At 47.4% G+C, this 21592-nt stretch overlaps 1 protein-coding gene across 1 annotated transcript in view; it reads left to right on the top strand.

Annotated features, from left to right (window-relative positions):
* The window catches only part of BBS4 (Bardet-Biedl syndrome 4), a 190187-nt gene that overhangs the window by 82045 nt on the left and 86550 nt on the right, over positions 1-21592 (top strand). Inside the window, 2 exon segments of the mRNA XM_030187602.1 lie at positions 11777-11840; positions 13916-14027. Of these exon segments, the coding sequence (XP_030043462.1) occupies positions 11777-11840; positions 13916-14027 (176 nt within the window).

Genomic DNA, 21592 nt, shown 5'->3' with positions numbered 1-21592 from the left:
AAGGGTCTGCAGGCTGCTAAGCCTACAGTGGCAAGATGGGTCAAGGAAGCCATTGCAGCGGCTTATGTGGCCGCGGGGAAGGTGCCGCCTATCCAGCTGAAGGCTCACTCCACTAGAGCTCAGGCGGCCTCGATGGCAGAGGCCGGGTCCGTCTCCTTGGAAGAGATTTGCAAGGCGGCAACTTGGGCATCGGCCCATACCTTCTCCAGGCATTACCGCTTGACTGTGGCTGCTCGGGCGGAGGCCTGGTTTGGAGCTTCAGTGTTGCGGTCAGGGATTTCTATGTCCCGCCCTGGGTGAGTACTGCTTCGGTACATCCCACCAGTCTATGGATTGATCAGCATGATGATATGGAAGGTAAAATTATGTATCATACCTGATAATTTTCTTTCCATTAATCATAGCTGATCAATCCATAGCCCCTCCCAGATATCTGTATTGTTTATATTCTGGTTGCATTTCAGGTTCAAGTTTAGTCTTCAGTTCCTGTTCAGGAGGACTTCGTGTTCAAGTTTTTCAATGGATTCTTCAAGAGTTGAGATGAATTTGTGTTACAGTGAGCTGCTGCATTCCTCTCCCCTCCGTTTTACGGGGCTGGATTGAGACTTAAATTCTGCCGGCGCTTCCTCCCGCTTCGTGCGGCAGTAGGGCAGCTTTGTACCCCTCCCGCTTCGGCGGTGTTAGGGTCAGTCAGCTCCTCCCGCGGTTGCAGGATAAGCCAGATCCCCCCGCATTGGCGGGTGTGGTGTCCCTCCCCCGCTCCGCGGGGATGAGCTGGACGGATTCCCCTCCCCCACTTGTGTGGGGATGAGCTGGGTTAATTCCCCTCCCCCGTTTCGGCGGTGGTGAGCTGGGCAGAGTGTCCCTTTGTGGGTGTAATTCTCTAAGTGCTCAGTCCTGCGGATGGAGCTTGGATATCGACATACTGAGGAGTTTCCGGCAGCACATGACCACATATAGGGAGGCAAAAGGATTGCTCTCTATCTCCACCTGCTGGTAGATGGACACAACCCACCAGTCTTTGGATTGATCAGCTAAGATTAATGGAAAGAAAATTATCAGGTATGATACATAATTTTACCATGGTTAGTGCAGTGGGCTTTGATCCTGGCAACCAGGGTTCAATTCCCACTGCAGCTTCTTGTGACTTTGGGCAAGTCATTTAACCCTTTTTTTTTTTTTTTTGTTACATTTGTACCCCGCGCTTTCCCACTCATGGCAGGCTCAATGCGGCAGGCAATGGAGGGTTAAGTGACTTGCCCAGAGTCACAAGGAGCTGCCTGTGCCGGGAATCGAACTCGGTTCCCCAGGACCAAAGTCCACCACCCTAACCACTAGGCCACTCCTCCCTTCATTGCCCCAAGTACAAAAATTTAAGATTGTGAGATCTCTTCAGACAGCATGGCGTACATCTAGTAGCGCTACTTTAAATGATTACTAGTAGTAGTAGTTAATCCATCAGAATTGTTTGAAGATGTAAATAAGCATATGGATAAGGTTAAACCAGTCAGCTTACTGTATCTGGATTTTAAGACCCCCTCAGAAAATTAAAAGGAAGTAATAATTAGTTAACGACAGGAAATAAAAAGCAAGACTTAATGGTCAATTCTACCAGTGGAAAGAGGTGAAAACAGGAGAGCACCAAATATATGTATTGAGACCCGTGTTTTAACATTCAGTAATGATCTACTGAAAGGAGCAATGAATGAAGCGATCAGAATTGCAGATAACACAAAATTATTCAAAGTAGCTAAAACACAAGCTGATTATGAGGAATTGCAGCAGGACCTTATGAGAGTGAGGAACAGGGCATCTAAAATGGCAGATGTACAAGGTGAAGCAAAAAAAAAGTAACCTCCTAGAGTTTTTTTGCTGATTTCTCAGCAACCACTTATAATTTCAACATGAAATTTTACAGCTTTATTTGTTATTTACTGTCTATGTTTATGTGCTGGGTGGAATGAACTTATCTTTAAACATGGCAAAGTTACAGACTTTTTAGCGTGACAACCCAGTGATTTTCGCACATTCAAAAAAATAAAATAAAGGGATACCAGCTTACTGTTGATGATATCACAGTGATGAAGACTTTTGTCTGGGGAGCAATGTTGGAGGCCTATCACAAGCTCCGCTCAGAGCTGCAAATCGCTGAACTCAAGGAAGTGCTGCAGATGATCTGGGACAGCCTGCCACAGGGACCGATCAACAAGGCTGTTAAAAACTTCCCAAAGTGACTGAAGACTTGTGTTAAAGCTGGGAGTGGACAATTCGAGCATTTACAGTGACTGCAAGATTCTGACACATTGCTAATTGCATCGTTTGAATGACATTCTTTTACTGTGTTTTAGCTTGAACATTTTTAATGTGCAAAAATCACTAGGTATTAAAACTAAAATGTCAGTAACATCAATATAGCTTAAGGTAATTAAGGGCCCTGTCTACTAAGCCGCGCTAGCGTTTTTAGCGTGCACTAAATACTAGAGTCGCCCATATGTTCCTGTGGGCAACTTAATGTTTACTGCATTCTAATCATTAGCGCTCCTTAGTAAACAGGGCCCTAAATGTTGTTTAATAATAATATGTAAGTATGATGACTAAATAAGTAAGGTACGTAAATATTTCTTGTTGAAATTGAAAGTGGAAAAACTCTAGGGGATTACTTTTTTGTGTCTCACCCTGTATGTTGTGGCCTAATGAGAGCAGGGGAAGGGATATGTCTGTATTAGGGATATTTTATTTACTATTGTGTTATAGTATATTGCTCTGATGTAAACCACTTCAGGGTGGTTGTGATGAAAAAAGGCAATATGTAAGAACAAAATAGAAATAGATCCATGGTGTGATTGCATCTTTAATATTGTGTGCAGTTCTAGTAACTTCATCTCAAAAAAGATAAGAACTAGAAAATGTTCAGAGAAGGATAATGGAAATGATAAAGAGGATGGAACAGCTCCCCTATGGAAAAAGGCTAAAGAGATTAGGGATTTTCATCTTGGAGAAGAGATGGTTCAGAGCAAATATTATAGAGGTCTATAAAATTATGAATAGGGTGGAATGGTTAAATGGGGAATGATTGTTTACCTTTTCAATTAGTACAAAGAGTAGGGAACACTCCATGAAGCTAATGGGTAGCACTTTTAAAACAAATTGAAGAATTTGTTTCACTTGCCACACAATTAAACTGTGGCATTTAGTACCTGAAAGCAGTTAATATAGCTGAGTTTTAAAAGGGTTTAGATAAGCTTCTGGAGGAAAAGTCTGTAAACCATTACTATCAAGGTAGACAGGATAGTCACTGCTTATCCCTGGGTGTAAGCAACAAAGAATGGATCTACTCTTTGGTCTCACCCAGTATAGTATGTATGTTCCTTAGATGAAATTTAATATGGACAAGTGCAGTGCAATGTGCTTTGGGAAAAATAAATCTGATTATGGAGGTAATTTTTTATTATTGACTCGAGCATGTAGAACAATGTTTTACATCTCAAGATGTCATGTATAAAATAAAAGTAGATACTATGAAAACAATAAAGGGCAATTCTATAAATAGGTGCCTAAGTTATAGAACAGTGGCATTTACATGTGTGATTGGTGCCACAATTTACATTTACATGTGTAAGTGCTAGGTGCTATTCTATAATGTACTGTCACAGTCTCAGGCTCTAAACAAACAGTCATGGACTCTGGGACGTGACCCCTGGGGCTACTGTTGACGAGCAGCAACAGCAGGCAAAACCCTCCAACCAGGACTTGACTAGACAAGCGAGAATGGAACAACAGGACTGGAGCTGAAGCTGTAGGCAGGCAGGGCTGGAACAACAGGACGGAGCTGAAGCTTGTTATGGCATTTCTAATGCAACTATGCTTCGTTGTCCTATGTGTTTATTCTGAGGCCTGTTACTGCAGACCTCAGCACATCCTGTTCACTGTAGCCAGACGCCTGATAACGCTTTTATCTGCAAACTAGTACAAACCAGTTTTAGCTGGACATATAAGAACAATGGTTGGTAAGACTACTACTACTACTTAACATTTCTAGAGCGCTACTAGGGTTACGCAGCGCTGTACAAATTAACAAAGAAGGACGGTCCCTGCTCAAAGGAGCTTACAATCTAATGGACGAAATGTCAAGTTGGGGCAGTCTAGATTTCCTGAGTAGAGGTGTAGTGGTTATGTGCCAAAGGCTGTTACCGGAAATAATTTAAATGTTCTTAATATCCATTAAAAATGTTACAAAATTGTCACAGTCCTAATATGATATTTAAGAACAAAGAGCAGGGGAATATTTTAAGAACACTTGCTAAAATTTCTCCACCACTTACCCACAAGGTAAAAACGATTCAAGAATAAAAGGAATTAAGTGTACTTATTGGATTGCATTAACCTGCACTACCAGGTCTAAAGGACAAGAACACTATATATTTAGATTCAAAAGGTTTATTATTTTACAATATGATTAATGCAATCATATAAATAAGGTTACAAACGAGAGATAGCTTTTAAAAGGATCTTAGAACAGAGAATTTGTGCATAAAATAGAACAAAGTAACAGGTCCAAATCTTAAGGTTATAGGTTAACTTACAGACCTTGTTACAAGCATGCTGTGGTCCAGCTGATTGATGAGCACATGGTCAGGAGCAAGGCATCAGCAGACCCCAAAGAGAGCAGCAGGTCCCAAGAGGAGGCAGGTCCCAAGAGAGAGAGAGCTGGGCTATTTCCAGGCTTTTTATAATGTTCTCTGAGTCCTGGGTATTGTAGTTTGCAGGAGATCTTGGGTATCGTAGTTTGCAGGGAAGCATGGTCACATGTTTCCTGGATATCTGCTGGCAAATGGCTTTTCTATAGCTTGAGGGTTTCAGTCTGCTGTGATAGGTGGAGTTCCTTTTGTCATTTGAGTCATAGGAGTCTCTCTGTCTGCTTCAGTTTTTTGTTCTCTACAGATGTCTTGGTGACCCTCCCAGCCAGCTTTTGTCTCTGTTAAGTGTTTGTAATTGACTACTACTACTACTTAACATTTCTAAAGCACTACTAGGGTTACGCAGCGCTGTACAATTTTACATAAAAGGACAGGCCCTGCTCAAAGAGCTTACAATCTAAAGGACAAGTGAGTAGTCAATTCGATAGGGGCAGTCAAATTGGGGCAGTCTGGATATCCTGAAGGTAAGAGTTAGGTACCGAAGGCAGCATTGAAGAGGTGGGCTTTAAGCAGAGACTTGAAGATGGGCAGGGAGGGGGCTTGACGTAAGGGCTCAGGAAGGTTGTTCCAGGCATAGGGTGAGGCGAGGCAGAATGGGCGGAGCCTGGAGTTGGCAGTGGTGGAGAAGGGTACTGAGAGGAGGGATTTGTCCTGTGAACGGAGGTTTCGGGTGGGAACATAAGGGGAGATGAGGGTAGTGAGGGGCAGCAGATTGAGTACATTTGTAGGTAAGAAGGAGAAGCTTGAACTGAATGCGGTATCGGATTGGAAGCCAGTGAAGTGACCTGAGAAGAGGGGTGATATGAGTATATCGGTTCTGGCGGAATATAAGACGTGCAGCAGAGTTCTGAACAGATTGAAGGGGGGATAGATGGCAAAGTGGGAGTCCGGTGAGGAGTAAGTTGCAGTAGTCAAGGTGAGAGGTAATGAGAGCGTGGACGAGAGTTCGGGTGGTGTGTTCAGAGAGGAAAGGGTGAATTTTGCTGATGTTGAAGAGGAAGAAGCGACAGGTCTTGGCTATCTGCTGGATGTGTGCCGAGAAGGAGAGGGAGGAGTCGAAGATGACTCCGAGGTTGTGGGCAGATGAGACGGGGAGGATGAGGGTGTTATCAAATGAGATAGAAAGTGGAGGAAGAGGAGAAGTGGGTTTTGGTGGAAAGACGATGAGCTCAGTCTTGGACATGTTCAGTTTCAGGTAGCGGTTGGACATCCATGTAGCAATGTCGGTTAAGCAGGCTGATACCTTTGCCTGGGTCTCCGCGGTGATGTCTGGTGTGGAGAGATACAGCTGGGTGTCGTCCGCATAGAGATGATACTGGAAGCCATGAGAAGAGATGAGGGAGCCCAGGGAAGAGGTGTAGATTGAGAAGAGAAGGGGTCCAAGGACAGATCCCTGGGGAACACCAACAGATAGCGGGATGGAGGTGGAGGAAGATCCATGAGAGTGAACTCTGAAGGTGCGGTGGGAGAGATAGGAGGAGAACCAGGAGAGGACAGAGCCCTGGAACCCGAATGAGGGCAGTGTGGCAAGGAGTAGATCATGATTGACAGTGTCAAAAGCAGCGGATAGATCGAGGAGGATGAGGATGGAGTAGTGGCCTCTGGATTTGGCAAGGAACAGGTCATTACAGACTTTAGAGAGTGCTGTTTCTGTTGAGTGTAGAGGGCGAAAACCGGATTGAAGTGGATCGAGGATGGCATGATAGAAGAGAAAATCAAGGCAGCGGCTGTGAACGGCACGCTTAAGTATTTTGGAGAGGAAGGGTAGGAGGGAGATGGGGCGGTAGTTGGAGGGACAGGTTTTTTGAGGAGTGATGGTTTTTTGAGGAGAGGTGTGACTACGGCGTGCTTGAAGGTGTCAGGGACAGTTGCAGTGGAGAGAGAGAGGTTGAGGATATGACAGATGGAGGGGGTGACAGTATGTGAGATGGTGGTAAGTAAGTTGGTGGGGATGGGATCAGAGGAACAGGTGGTACTTTTTGAGGAGGAAAGAAGTCGAGCGGTTTCCTCCTCGGTGATGTCAGGAAAGGAGGAGAAAGAGGCCTGGGTTGGTTAGTCGAGGGTTGAAGGGTGAAAAGGAGGAGATAGTTTGGTAGTGAACTCAAGGTTGATCTTTTGCACCTTGTCGCGGAAGTAATCGGCCAGTGATTGAGGAGAGAGTGAGGGGGGGTAGGAGCGGAGGGCACTTTGAGTAGGGAGTTAAGGGTGGCGAAGAGACGACGGGGGTTGGAGCTGAGAGAATTGGTCAGTTGGGTGTAATAGTCCTGTTTGGCAAGGATTAGGGAGGAGTGGAAGGAGGATAGCATGAATTTGTAGTGAAGGAAATCTGAATGGGTGCGAGATTTCCTCCAGAGGCGTTCAGCAGATCGGGCGCAGGAATGAAGGTAGCGGATGCAAGGGGTCAGCCAAGGCTGGGGATTAGTACGCTTTGTGGGACGGGAGGTGGATGGGAGCGAGGGTGTCCAGAGCAGAGGAGAGAGTGGCATTGTATGCGGAGACAGCCTTGTCGACAGACTCGGAGGACAAGATGGAGGGGAGGAGATTGGAGATACAAGAGGATAAGGTGGGAGGGTCAATAGCCTGGAGATTCCTGGAGGTAGTGGTTAGAGTTGGACGGGGCTGAGGTGGGGTGTGAAGAAGTGTGAAGGTGATCAGGTGATGATCCGAGATAGGAAGAGCTGAAGTGTGGAAATTGGAGGGGGAGCCGGAGGAGGAGAGGACGAGGTCAAGACAATGGCCATCTCGGTGAGTCGAGGCGGTGGAGCATAGCTGGAGGTTGAAGGAGGATGTTAGAGTGAGGAACTGAGACGCATGAGGGTCGGATTGGTCATCAACGTGTATGTTAATGTCTCCAAGAATGAGTGACGGAGATGAGGGTTCAAGAAAAACGGAAAACCAGGCATCAAAGTCGGTGAGGAAGGAAGAGAGGGATTTATTAGGGGGGCGGTAAATGACTGCCACTCTGAGTGGCAATGGGTAGAATAGCCCTGCTATCAAAAATTCCCAAGGAAAAGGGGAAAGAAGGTATTGAAATGCAGTTTCAATACATCTTTTAAAAGCTGCATTTTTATATTGATAAAATCAATAACTCTGCTACATATTTAATTCTGACAATTGGCTTATACCATAACAAGATGACATTGAAGAGGTGGGCTTTGAGCAATGATTTGAAGATGGGCAGGGAGGGGGCCTGGCATATGGGCTCAGGGAGTTTGTTCCAAGCATGGGGTGAGGCGAGACAGAAAGGGCGGAGCCTGGAGTTGGTGGTGGTGGAGAAGGGTACTGAAAGGAGGGATTTGTCTTGAGAGCGGAGGTTACGGGTAGGAACGTAAGGGGAGATGAGGGTAGAGAGGTAAGGGGGGGGGGGGCTGCAGATCGAGTGCATTTGTAGGTTAGTAGGAGAAGCTTGAACTGTATGCGGTACCTGATCTTAAGCCAGTGAAGTGACTTGAGGAGAGGGGTGATATGAGTATATCGGTCGAGGCGGAAGTTAAGACGTGCAGCAGAGTTCTGAATGGAGTGAAGGGGGGATAGATGGCTTAGTGGGAGGCCAGTGAGGAGTAGGTTGCAGTAGTCAAGGCGAGAGGTAATGAGAGAGTGGATGAGAGTTCGGGTGGTGTGCTCAGAGAGGAAAGGGCGAATTTTGCTAATGTTATAGAGGAAGAAGCGACAGGTCTTGTATATGTTTTTATTGTTGCCTACCTAGTACATTGGATAGTGAGGGGTATAATTAAAAAAAAATAGTAGTGACTACCAATGCAGACTTGTCGATTGGGGAGCCCACTGTCAAGACCAGGTGACTCATGGTTTCTCGTTACCCATGAAGGCTTCCTGGAGCATCTGTGGAACCCAGAGCGCTTAGTGCAGGACAGGGCAATCCAAGTTCTATCCATAATGCAATGATGGTGGTGTATATCAACAAGCTAGGGGGAACTCTGAGTGTAGTTGTGGATTAGGAAATTGCTGTGCTGCACCAGTAGGCGGAGGTCAATCTGAAGGCAATCTCTGCAGACCACATAGTAGGAACTCTGAAAGTACAAGTGGACTTTCTCTGCCAAAATGTACTGGATCCAGGAGAATGGGAACTAGTGGTGGTAAGTTTCTGGGGTTGCCAAGTTTTATAGTGTCCTATCAGAATTCTAAGGCAGCCAAGCTTTTCTGTCAGAGGAAAGAAGATGTGTGTTTCAGCAGGAATAGATGCACTGATTCAACCTTACCCCAGGAAAACCCTCTTTATGTCATTTCTCCCTGACTGCTGGTAGGCCATGTAATTAGCAGAAGAGCAGACACCCAGTTTTGTCATCTTGTTGAACCAGACTGGCCGCACAGGCTCTGGTATGCAGACATGATTCATCTGTGGTAGAGGATCCCCTTCATTTTCTTCAGAGTTGGGGTCTCCTCTGTCAATGTCTGCTGCTCATAGAGAACCCAAATCTGCAGCTTATATCCTGACCCTTGAAAGGGTCCACTCAAGAAGATAAGATTATTTGGTAGCAGTAGTAAACTCATTATTCAAATATGCAGGTCCTCAACTTCTATACTGTACATGCTGGTCTGGCATCTGCTTGAGTCTTGGTGTTCTGGTCGGGGGTGCTCTGCCTGGTAGAGGGATGTGCTGGCCCTTTTGGCATTCCTGTAGGGAAGTCTTGACCAATGGTAGGCCCTGAGCTTCCTCAAATTTCATATTGCGGCCTCATTGTGCTACAGATGGCAAGTCAAGGGATGTTTGCTTGCCGCATCTGGATATCTCCTAGTTTTTGCATAGGGTCCATTAGATTTTACTTCCTCTCTGGCTGTTAATTCTTTAGTAGGATCTGAACCTGTTTTTGAATGCTGTGGTGGGTCCACCGTTGAGCCAGTTAAGTAGGTATCAATGAAAGATTTCACCTTAAAAACAGTGCCTCAAAGTTGCAGACTCTCTCCTGCAGGGATCCATATTTGACCATAAGGATGAGATGGCTTCCAAGTTGACCTTAGCTAGAAGGACCAAGAAGATGATTGAGTCAGCATATGTATTGAATTGGAGGCTAATTCCAGAAAGGTTGTGAGCTCACTCCATGAGAATTCAGGCAGTGTTCTGGACAGAATCCAAGACATTTGCTTGAGTAGAACAGTGATCTGGTCTTCTCTGCATTTTTTTTTTTTGTCAAGTACTGCAGACTGGCTGTGCATGCCAGGTAAATGGGGCTTTTTTTTTTTTTTTTGTTACATTTGTACCCCGCGCTTTCCCACTCATGGCAGGCTCTATGCGGCAGGCAATGGAGGGTTAAGTGACTTGCCCAGAGTCACAAGGAGCTGCCTGTGCCGGGAATCGAACTCAGTTCCTCAGTTCCCCAGGACCAAAGTCCACCACCCTAACCACTAGGCCACTCCTCCACTTTTGGAGGGGGCTTTGTCTTCCTCCTGTCCAAGAACTGATGCTGTGATATATCCCACTGGTCTGGACTAGTCTAGCAGGATGATAGGGAAGGTGAAATTTTGTTCTTACCTAATAACTTCCTTTCCTTGAGTCATGCTACACCAGACTAGTTCCCACCCAGGAAGGCTGTGGCCTTGTAGACCTTTTCTGCTCATCTGTTTCCTCAGTCTGTTGCGCATAGGATCCTCAGTAGTTTGATTTATCTTTGCAGAGGGGCTCCTTGAGGGGCCCTTATTTTATTGGGGTTGTCTAATTCTTGTTGATTCTTGTTTATATATATATACTAGTAAAAAAGGCCCGTTTCCGAAACCAATGAAACGGGCGCTAGCATGTGGCTTTTTTTTGTGTGTGTGTGTGTGTGAGGGTGCGGTGTGTGTGCAGGTTGTTGATGTGTGTCTTTTTTTGTTTTGTTTTTTGCTTGGGGGTTGTGGGATGTGCTGTGCCGGTCTATTTTTGCACATACCCACAGCAGGAATATTCTTCTCTCGTTCCAGCGGTGGTTCTATGCACTCCGTGCTGCACAGATAATGAGCCATTCTGCTGGGGAATGCTCCTCCCTTATTGTCACATAGTTTCCTCTGATTGGTCCGTCTTACGTTGCCTAGTGTTGCCTGGGAACAGTGTTGTGATGGTCCTTTGTGTTTCAGAATGTTGAGGTTGTTTTTTCTGATTGGTCCGTCATGCGAGGGCGGGGCAGAGAGACATGGGCAGTGTTGTGGCTTCACCACCATGAATCCATGAACCCTTCAGGGAGTGACTGAGTGACTTCAGAACGTTGTCTTCAGAACGTTCAGAGTGAGTTTTATTATAGTAGATATTTTTTTTGTTTTGTTTTTGTTTTTTCATTCAGTGGTTTTGTCAATAGTATTCTAGCAAGTTCCAGGCAGCATCACTCCTTATATTGTGATGCACTCAATCAAATTACATGGAAATACTTTTAAAACAAATAGGAGGAAATAGTTTTTCACTCAAAGAATAGTTAAGCTTTGGAACTCGCTACTGGAGAATGTGGTAACAGCTTTGGACAAGTTGCTGGAGGACAAGTTCATAGGCTGTTACTGAGATGGACATGGGGGAAGCCACTACTTGCCTCAGGATTGGTATCATGGAATGTTGCTGCTAATTGGGTTTCTGCCAGGTATTTGTGACCTGGATTGGCCGTTGTTGGAAGCAGGATACTGGGCTAGATGGACCATTGGTCTGACCCAGTATGGCTATTCTTATGTTTTTATGATGTCATTAAAAAATTAAGATTGTCTGCCCCCTTCTGCTGGAAGGGTGGCATAAACCGTCAGTCTGAACTGCTCTAGCAAGACTTTGGATACTATCAGGTAAAAACAAATTTCACCTTTTCTGCCATCATCATCCTCATGCACTTTGAGATTGGAGATCTTCAGAATAGGAAAGTGATGAAGAGAGAGGAGGTCTGTATGAAAGAAAAGGAAGGGTAGTGACAGGAGAAATATGAGATCTGTGCTGAGAGATGGGAGAGATCAGAGAGCCACATCAGGCTACAGAGGAAAGAATGCTGTAACTTCTAGAAATATGCTACTCGAGGCACAGGCCTAGTAGGCTGGTGCATAAATTCAGGTTTTTGCAGTTAGGCTGACGTTGTTAATGTTTCTGTGACTGTTAAGTAATACATTTTTTACTATTTCAGGCAGTTATCAAAGAGCAACTGCATGAGACCAAAGGAATGTGTGAATATGCTGTCTATGTACAAGGTAAGCTTTAGGAAGATCTGGCAACATGTCATTTACCAGCTGTTGAGTCCAGCAAGAAGACATAATCCTGTTTAAAAATCCCCTTGGCCATAAGGTGAGAGGCAGTGTTGGTTCCAAAAAGCTGCAAAAATCACTGTGAGAAGAAATGCACCCGTGTTTTGAGAAGGAGTGGAGGAATGGCCTAGTGGTTAGAGTGGTGGACTTTTTTGGTACTGGGGAACTGGGTTCAATTCCCACTGCAGGCACAGGCAGCAAATTGTGACTCTGGGCAAGTCACTTAACCCTCCATTGCCCCAGGTACAAATAAGTACCTGTATATAATATGTAAGCCGCATTGAGCCTGCTATGAGTGGGAAAGTGCAGGGTACAAATGTAAGAAAAAAAAAAAAAGGTATCAGACTTTACATTTTTAGTGATATCTATTTATTCCTGAATTTTTGAATTTGTATATATAGGGCTCATTTTCAAAGCACTTAGACACACTCAGGGGCGTATCTGGACTTCAGCGGTAGGGGGGGGCAGAGCCGAGGTGAGGGGGCACATTTTAGCCCCCCCCCCCCCCCCGACGCCATGGCCGACACCCCCTGCCGCCGCCAGCACCACCTCCAAGAAGTTTGACCCCCCCCCTCCCTCAACCCGCCTGCTCGCCCGCCATCCATCGCCGTCTGTACCTTTGCTGGTGGGGGACCCAACCCCCCGCCAGCCGAAGTCTTCTTCCTGCGTTTGGTTTCTTCTGAGTCTGACGTCCTGCTGCACGTACAATGTGCAGGACGTCAGACTCACAGAAACAGAACGAAGCCCTGCAGATTGCACGTTGTACGTACAGCAGGACGTCAGACTCAGAAAAAACCAAACGCAGAAAGAAGACTTCGGCTGGCGGGGGGGTTGGGGTCCCCTGCCAGCAAAGGTACAGATGGTGGGGGGGGGGGGTTGAGAGGGGCGTCAGTAGGGGGGTCCAGGGCCAAATTTACGGGGGCCCAGGCCCCCGTGGCCCCATAGCAGCTACGCCCCTGCCTATACTGATCCTTGTCTAACACAAATCACCTGGATTGCATATTTGCTCATGCTTTGAAACTGTGTCTTACCAGTTGTTCGTCCTAGATACAAGAATTCTAGTCATCAATGCTGGCAGCTCATTAGTAACAGACTGTAGCATATACAGTCACTACATGCATACAATTATTGTTCACCTCCACAGAGAGACTCAGAAAAAAATGACTGAACAACTTTTATTTTCTAAAATTATGACAATTTGTTTCTCTTTTTATGTGAGGTAAATTAATTTTGTTTATATAGAAAACAGTGGGTGTTGGTTTGTGTGTATAGGTACTATTGTTTTTCCTGTTTCAAGGATAGTGATTTGGATGCTTGGAATGCGCACCCAGTGGAGGTAATGCAGACAAAAATGGTGTAGAACTGAAAATAGTCATGGGATAAACCCAGAGGATCTTTATTTCCACTCAAAGCAACACTTAAATGACTTTCATGCTACAAAAAAGCATGGAGGCAGGGGTAACCTGCACAGAGCAGCAGTTACAACCCTAAGAACCGCACTGGGCAGCATGAATAGGCCATGCTGTTTGGTTTATTTTTTTTTTTTTTTTGGGGGGGGGGGGGGGGTTAATCTGCCATCATTTACTATGGGACCCTTTTACAAAGCTGCGTAAGCGCCTACATCCGCCAATTTGGAGTTACTACCCAGCTACTGTGTGGCTCTTGCAGTAATTTCATTTTTGGCGCGTCTGCTACACACATTCAAAAAATAATCTTTATTTTCTGACACGTGTCAGCTTCGTGTGTCAAGTGGCATTTGACACACGTAGGTCATTACCACCCGGTCAGTGGCTGGTGGTAAGATCTCAGAACCAAAATGGACATGCGCCAATTTAAATGTTGCCGCACATCCATTTTGGTCAAAAATTTAAAAAAGGTCTTTTTTTACAGGCATGCTAAAAAATGGATCTGCGCACACCCAAAATCCACGCCTACACTACAGCAGGCCATTTTTCAGCACACCTTAGTAAAAACACCTTTCTTGCTTTCTGGGAATAATTGGCTTGTGTTATATTTTGTAGCATTGATATTCCGCTTGGAAGGGAAAATTCAAGAATCTCTAGAACTTTTCCAGACTTGTGCAATCCTCAGTCCTCAGAGTGTGGACAATCTGAAGCAGGTGGCAAGATCCCTGTGAGTATTACTCTCCTACTGCTCCAGTAGTGTTTCTTGGGGGCTAGCATTTTGTTTATTCAAACATAATTATTGGGAAGCATATGCAGTAAAACTGTTCCTTCTTAAGTAATACCTCTTGTTCTGTATCCTCAGTTTCTTTGAAAGCAAGTAGGTTTACTTCACTAATTATACAAGTGAGTCATGTGGCACCAAGTGAATTTAAATTTCTTGTTGCTCTGTGGTAACAACTGAAATCTTTACTGCATATTCATTAGGCATTCTGTGCTCTGGCAGTCCTATGGCTGCTTTTAGTTTCTTTTTGACATCAACCCAGTTAGATGCATCTCCACTGTGCTCCACAGCTGCTTTAAGAAATTTGTTATTTCTTCTTTTTGGCTTTAGCCAAAAGTGTGTTTTTCTCCTCTTAGTATTCTAGCTGTGTTTTGGGATTTTTATTTTTTTAATTTTTTAATTATTATTATTATTTTTTTCTTGAGTGTTTCTCCTCCTTGTAGCTCAGTCAAAAGTAGTCCCCATTGAGCTGTGGCACCATAAGCTGTCATTCACGTTACCAGGGGCTTTTCCTAATTTATACCTCCTCACTTAGGTCAATCATTTCAGCTGGAGACTATATGCCACTCCTAATTATTTAACAGAAGAGTTCAGGGATTCCTGGAGCCCAAAATACTACCTAGTAGATCAGTGTTTTCACAGCCATGCCTTGAAGGCATAACTAACTGCAATGAACCCTCTAAGTGCTGAAGCTGCGTGAGCTGCTTATATGAAGTGCAGTTACCAGAAGCAGCTCAACATTCACAGCAGGAGTCGACTTGAGAGGAAACAGTTTAGCTCCAGAACACCTAGTAGTGAGAGATAGAGAGAATGCGACGAGAGGAAACAGTTTAGCTCCAGAACGCCTAGTAGTGAGAGATAGAGAGAATGCTTGATGGTCCTACACTCCTTCCCTACCAGGAGACAGAAGACATACCCCACCTATCTTCTTACTCAAGAACCACAGCTCTCCTATTAGCAAGGTAAATAGTGCCTAGTCACACTGCACTAAATGAAGGAAGAAGGAGGAAAGCTTAAGGAGAGGGATAGGGAAGGAACCTGGCACCACTAGATATACTACTGAGGATTGAAATGAATGTAGGCAAACAATCCTACCCCTTACCCTTAACTCTGGCACCAGTCCCCAGCTGGTCCAGGAACTATAAAAATATGCATCACTGAAGTTGAACAGCTAGCCACTACCACCTGCTGGAGATAGAAGAATACTGAATTGTTTGAGCTGCAGTTCCTGGGATGGGTAGTCAGTTTTGACAAGAACAAACTAGTCCTCTCTCAGTTGCTGGAATATATTGAGGTGTTGTTTAACACTCAACAAGGAAGAGTCTTCCTCCCGATCCATAGGATACAGAAGCTTAAGACTCAGATCATATTCCTCCTCGAACATCAGAGTCCTTGAACTTGGGATTATATACAAGTTCTAGGATTCATGGCAGCAACCTTAGAGGTCAATCCTTGAACTCCGCGAGCGAAAGCCAGTATGCACTAGTGGCTTCATTCCAGCAATCTCTTCAAGGGAGTTCCCTTGTACATCTCAGACTAGGTGGTGATCACCATAGATGCCAGTCTCTCCAGCTTGGAAGCACATTTTCAACATTAAGCCCAAGACAAATAAATCTCAAGGGAAGCATCCTAGTTGATCTGTTGGGTAGAGCTGAGAGTGATGCAAAAGAATTGTCTTCTTCCCTTTGCCAGTCACCTCCCAGGGAAGCTAGTATGAGTGATAACAGGTAATGCCTCAGAAGTAGCCTATATCAACAGACGAGGGAAGACTCGGATCCAGTGGTGTGCTGGTAAAATTTTAACAGGCTCTCTCCTCGGTCCACCTCTGCACCCTCCCCCCCCCCCAAATTGCAGAGCTGGCTATAGCCGGGGAGAGAGCCTGGTGGGGGGGGGGGGGGGGGGGGGGGGGGGGGAATGGGAATGCATTACTCCAGGAAAAAAAATGAAATGATCCCAGGTTCCAATCTAATTCATGTTTAATGTGGGATAAAATGCCATAAATAAGTAAATAAATATAAACTTTTAATACATACCAAGCACGATGAAAAAAGTTGGGACAGAGAATTCAATAGATCTACAAAATGTCACAGCCATTTTGGAGCAAACAATTGAAGAACCATCTGAAAGGGGGACGTTGATAATTTCTTTTGTATTTCAACAGGATTTAAATGCAGTAATGCGTCTTTACTTTAAATCAACTAACCGTGTATTTGCTGGCCAGAAGATCTGGCTTTATCCGGATGTGACTAAGTTTACACAAGAAAAACGTAAAAGGTTTCTCTCTATGAGGTCAAAAGTTTTGGGATTGGGAGGTTCTTTCCTCCTGGCTTATCCCTGTAAATGTGTCATCAGGTTAAATCAAGTTAAATATATATATTATATGCCTGATCAGCTTCAGACCTTCCTAGACAATAAACAACGATAGAGTTGAGATATATATGGGACTGACGGAACCATATTAATTTTATTTATATATTATGATTGTGTTATCTTCACTAATTCCTACCCCCCTATTATTGAGGTCTAAGGAAGCCAAACTTTGTCTTTATTAGGACGTTTTTCAATTATAATTTTCCTGTATTATTATTTAATGGCTGTATTACACTTTTGCAGTATGATAATCTCTGTAATAAGTATATAAAATTAATAAAAAAAAAAAAAAACTTTTAATGTTGAGCACCTGATTCTCAAAGTGGACATATTCTAAACACTATAATGAAAATAAAATGATTTTCTCCGAGGACAAGCAGGCTGCTTGTTCTCACTGATGGGTTGACGTCCTCGGCAGCCCCCTCCATCGGAAAGTTTACTAGCAAAGGCGTTTGCTAGTCCTCGCGCGCCCATGCGCACCGCGCATGCGCGGCCGTCTTCCCGCCCGAAACCGGCTCGAGCCGGCCAGTCTTCTTTCGTCCGCGCTCGGTACGGTCGTGTTACGCCGTTCGTGCCCCAGAGAGTCGACCTCGCGCGTCCTTTTCGACGAGTTTTTTCCTTGTTTTCTTTAAAAAAGTTCGGGAAGCGCTCCGGAAGTGTTTCCGGAAGACCCTTTCGGGTTTTCTGCCCTTCCCGTAATTTTCTCAACTTTTGCCCCGTAAGTTTTCTTTCGTTGTCGGGGTAGGCCTAGTTTGGCCTCGGTCGAGATTTTTCTCCCTTTAAATTTTGGTGCTTCAATTTTCGCCATTTCGGCCTTTGATTTCGCCGCCGTGATTTTTCCGCCCATGACATCGAAGCCTTCCAGCGGCTTCAAGAAGTGCACCCAGTGCGCCCGGGTAATCTCGCTCACTGATAGGCACTCTGCGTGTCTTCAGTGTCTAGGGGCCCAGCACCGCCCTCAGAACTGCAGTCTGTGTTCCCTGTTACAAAGGCGGACTCAGGTAGCGAGATTAGCCCAGTGGAACGTTTTGTTCTCGGGCTCTTCGTCGACATCGGCACCGGAGGCATCGAGTGCATCGACGTCGTCAGCGTCCGGACCATCTTCCTTGGCTGCCGCTCCATCGACTGCATCGAGGCATCGGACCTCTGCATCGGCGCTGAGGCATCGGGCGACTGCATCGACGTCGGTGGTACCGAGACTTCGTCTGCTGATGTCGTCGGACGGAGGTGCATCGTCAGGAGTGCAGGTGAGGGCTGTCCATTCCCCTGCTGGTGGCGGTGAGCCTTCGGGTGGGTCTCCTCCTACCCTGAGGGCTCCTGCGGTACAGCCCCCCCGGGATCGACCCTCTTCGGTCTCGGCCCCGAGGAAGCGACGGATGGATTCTACGTCCTCCTCGTCGGTGCCGGGGAGCTCCGGTGACATGCTTCGGAAGAAGTCGAAGAAGCATCGACACCGGTCTCCTCCCCATGTCGGCACCGAGAGCTCTGGGTCGCCGAGGGATTCGGCACCCAGCAGGCATCGGCACCGAGAGGACCGCTCACCCTCTGTTCAGGAGGTGTCGATGCGCTCCACTCTGGACAGCCCGGAACAGCCTCCTCGCCCGGAACAGGTTCTGACGTCGACGCCTGCATCGACCTCTCAGCCTTTTTCTGCAGCCACTCTGAACGAGAGCCTCCGGGCCGTTCTCCCAGAGATTCTGGGAGAGCTGTTGCGCCCTACCCCTCCGGTACTGGCGGTGCTTGCGCCTCCGGTACCGTCGAGCGTGGCGCCGGCTGGTCCATCGCCCAGGTTGAGGTCCCCGACCGCGGCCACCTCCCAGGAAGGCTCCCCGACTACGTCGGCGGAGGGAGCTTCGCCGATGCGGGCGAGGGAGTCTACCTCTCGACGCCCTCATCGTGGACGTGGCTCCACTGAGTCGAGCCGGGCGAGGTTGCAGACACAGGTCCGTGAACTTGTGTCTGACACCGAGGGTGAGGCCTCGTGGGAGGACGAAGAAGACCCCAGATATTTCTCGGACGAGGAGTCTGAGGGTCTTCCTTCTGATCCCACTCCCTCTCCTGAAAGGCAGCTTTCTCCTCCGGAGAGTCTGTCTTTCGCTTCCTTTGTCCGGGAGATGTCTACGGCCATCCCCTTCCCGGTGGTTGTGGAGGACGAGCCCAGGGCTGAAATGTTTGAGCTCCTGGACTATCCTTCTCCACCTAAGGAAGCGTCCACTGTTCCCTTGCACCATGTCCTGAAAAAAGACATTGCTTGCGAACTGGACCAAGCCATTAAGTAATCCCCACATTCCCAAGAAGATCGAGTCCCAGTACCGGATCCATGGGGACCCAGAGCTGATGCGCACTCAGTTGCCTCATGACTCTGGATTTGTGGATTTGGCCCTAAAGAAGGCTAAGAGTTCTAGGGAGCATGCTTCGGCGCCCCCGGGCAAAGACCCTAGAACCTTAGACTCCTTTGGGATGAAGGCCTACCATTCTTCTATGCTCGTGGCCAAGATCCAGTCTTACCAGCTCTACACGAGCATACACATGCGGAACAATGTGCGGCAGTTGGCGGGCTTGGTTGATGCTCTTCCCCCTGAGCAAGCCAAGCCTTTTCAGGAGGTGGTCAGGCAGCTGAAGGCGTGCAGAAAATTCCTGGCCAGAGGAGTTTATGACACTTTTGATGTTGCGTCCAGGGCCGCTGCTCAAGGTGTGGTGATGCGCAGGCTCTCATGGCTGCGTGCCGCCGACCTGGAGAATAGAATCCAGCAGCGGATTGCGGACTCGCCTTGCCGTGCGGACAACATTTTTGGGGAAAAAGTCGAGCAGGTGGTAGAGTCTCTCCACCAGCGGGACACCGCATTCGACAAGTTCTCCCGCCGGCAGCCTTCAGCATCTACCTCTACAGGTAGAAGATTTTTCGGGGGAAGGAAGACTGGTCCCTATGCTTCTGGTAAGCGTAGGTACAATCCTCCTTCCCGACAGCCTGCGGCCCAGGCTAAGCCCCAGCGCGCTCGCTCTCGTCAGCAGCGTGCGCCTCAGCAAGGCCCCGCGGCTCCCCAGCAAAAGCAAGGGGTGAGCTTTTGACTGGCTCCAGCAGAGCATAGCCGACATCCCAGTGTCAGTGCCGGGCGACCTGCCAGTCAGAGGGAGGTTGATAGCTTTTCACCAAAGGTGGCCTCTCATAACCTCCGATCAGTGGGTTCTGCAAATAGTCCGGCAGGGATACACCCTCAATTTGGCCTCAAAACCTCCAAATTGTCCACCGGGAGCTCAGTCTTACAGCTTCCAGCGCAAGCAGGTACTTGCAGAGGAACTCTCCGCCCTTCTCAGCGCCAATGCGGTCGAGCCCGTGCCATCCGGGCAGGAAGGGCTGGGATTCTATTCCAGGTACTTCCTTGTGGAAAAGAAAACAGGGGGGATGCGTCCCATCCTAGACCTAAGGGCCCTGAACAAAGATCTCGTAAAAGAAAAGTTCAGGATGCTTTCCCTGGGCACCCTCCTCCCCATGATTCAGCAAAACGATTGGCTATGCTCTCTGGACTTGAAGGATGCCTACACTCACATCCCGATACTGCCAGCTCACAGACAGTATCTGCGATTCCAGCTGGGCACACGCCACTTCCAGTACTGTGTGCTACCCTTTGGGCTCGCCTCTGCGCCCAGGGTGTTCACAAAGTGCCTAGCTGTGGTAGCAGCGGCACTTCGCAGGCTGGGGGTGCATGTGTTCCCATATCTCGACGATTGGCTGGTGAAGAACACATCCGAGGCAGGAGCCCTGCAGTCCATGCAGATGACTATTCGCCTACTGGAGCTACTGGGGTTTGTGATAAATTATCCAAAGTCCCATCTTCTCCCAGTGCAGAGACTCGAATTCATAGGAGCTCTGCTGGATTCTCGGACGGCTCGCGCCTATCTCCCAGAGACGAGGGCCAACAACTTGTTGTCCCTCGTCTCGCGGGTGCGAGCGTCCCAGCAGGTCACAGCTCGGCAGATGTTGAGATTGCTGGGCCACATGGCCTCCACAGTTCATGTGACTCCCATGGCCCGCCTTCACATGAGATCTGCTCAATGGACCCTAGCCTCCCAGTGGTATCAGGCCGCTGGGGGTCTAGAGGACGTGATCCACCTGTCCACGAGTTTTCTCAAATCCCTATATTGGTGGACGATTTGCTCCAATTTGACTCTGGGACGTCCCTTCCAAATTCTTCAGCCACAAAAGGTGCTGACCACGGATGCGTCCCTCCTGGGATGGGGAGCTCATGTCGATGGGCTTCACACCCAAGGAAGCTGGTCCCTCCAGGAACGCGATCTGCAGATCAATCTTCTGGAGTTACGAGCGATCTGGAACGCTCTGAAGGCTTTCAAAGATCGGCTGTCCCACCAAATTATCCAAATTCAGACAGACAACCAGGTTGCCATGTACTATGTCAACAAGCAGGGGGGCACCGGATCTCGCCCCCTGTGTCAGGAAGCCGTCAGCATGTGGCTCTGGGCTCGCCGTCACGACATGGTGCTCCAAGCCACATATCTGGCAGGCGTAAACAACAGTCTGGCCGACAGGTTGAGCAGGATTATGCAACCTCACGAGTGGTCGCTCAATTCCCGTGTGGTACGACAGATCTTTCAGGTGTGGGGCACCCCCTTGGTAGATCTCTTCGCATCTCGAGTGAACCACAAAGTCCCTCAGTTCTGTTCCAGGCTTCAGGCCCACGGCAGACTGGCATCGGATGCCTTCCTCCTGGACTGGGGGGAGGGTCTGCTGTATGCTTATCCTCCCATACCTCTGGTGGGGAAGACTTTGTTGAAACTCAAGCAAGACCAAGGCACCATGATTCTGATTGCTCCTTTTTGGCCGCGTCAGATCTGGTTCCCTTTTCTTCTGGAGTTGTCCTCCGAAGAACCGTGGAGATTGGAGTGTTTTCCGACCCTCATCACACAGGACGAAGGAGCACTTCTGCATCCCAGCCTCCAGTCGCTGGCTCTGACGGCCTGGATGTTGAGGGCGTAGACTTTGCCTCTTTGGGTCTGTCAGAGGGTGTCTCCCGCATCTTGCTTGCTTCCAGGAAAGATTCCACTAAGAGATGTTACTTCTTCCATTGGAGGAGGTTTGCCGTCTGGTGTGACAGCAAGGCCCTAGATCCTCGCTCTTGTCCTAC

This window comes from Microcaecilia unicolor, chromosome 1 (assembly GCF_901765095.1).
Source record: "Microcaecilia unicolor chromosome 1, aMicUni1.1, whole genome shotgun sequence".
Lineage (NCBI taxonomy): Eukaryota > Metazoa > Chordata > Amphibia > Gymnophiona > Siphonopidae > Microcaecilia > Microcaecilia unicolor.
This window is presented reverse-complemented; position numbering and strand designations above follow the sequence as displayed.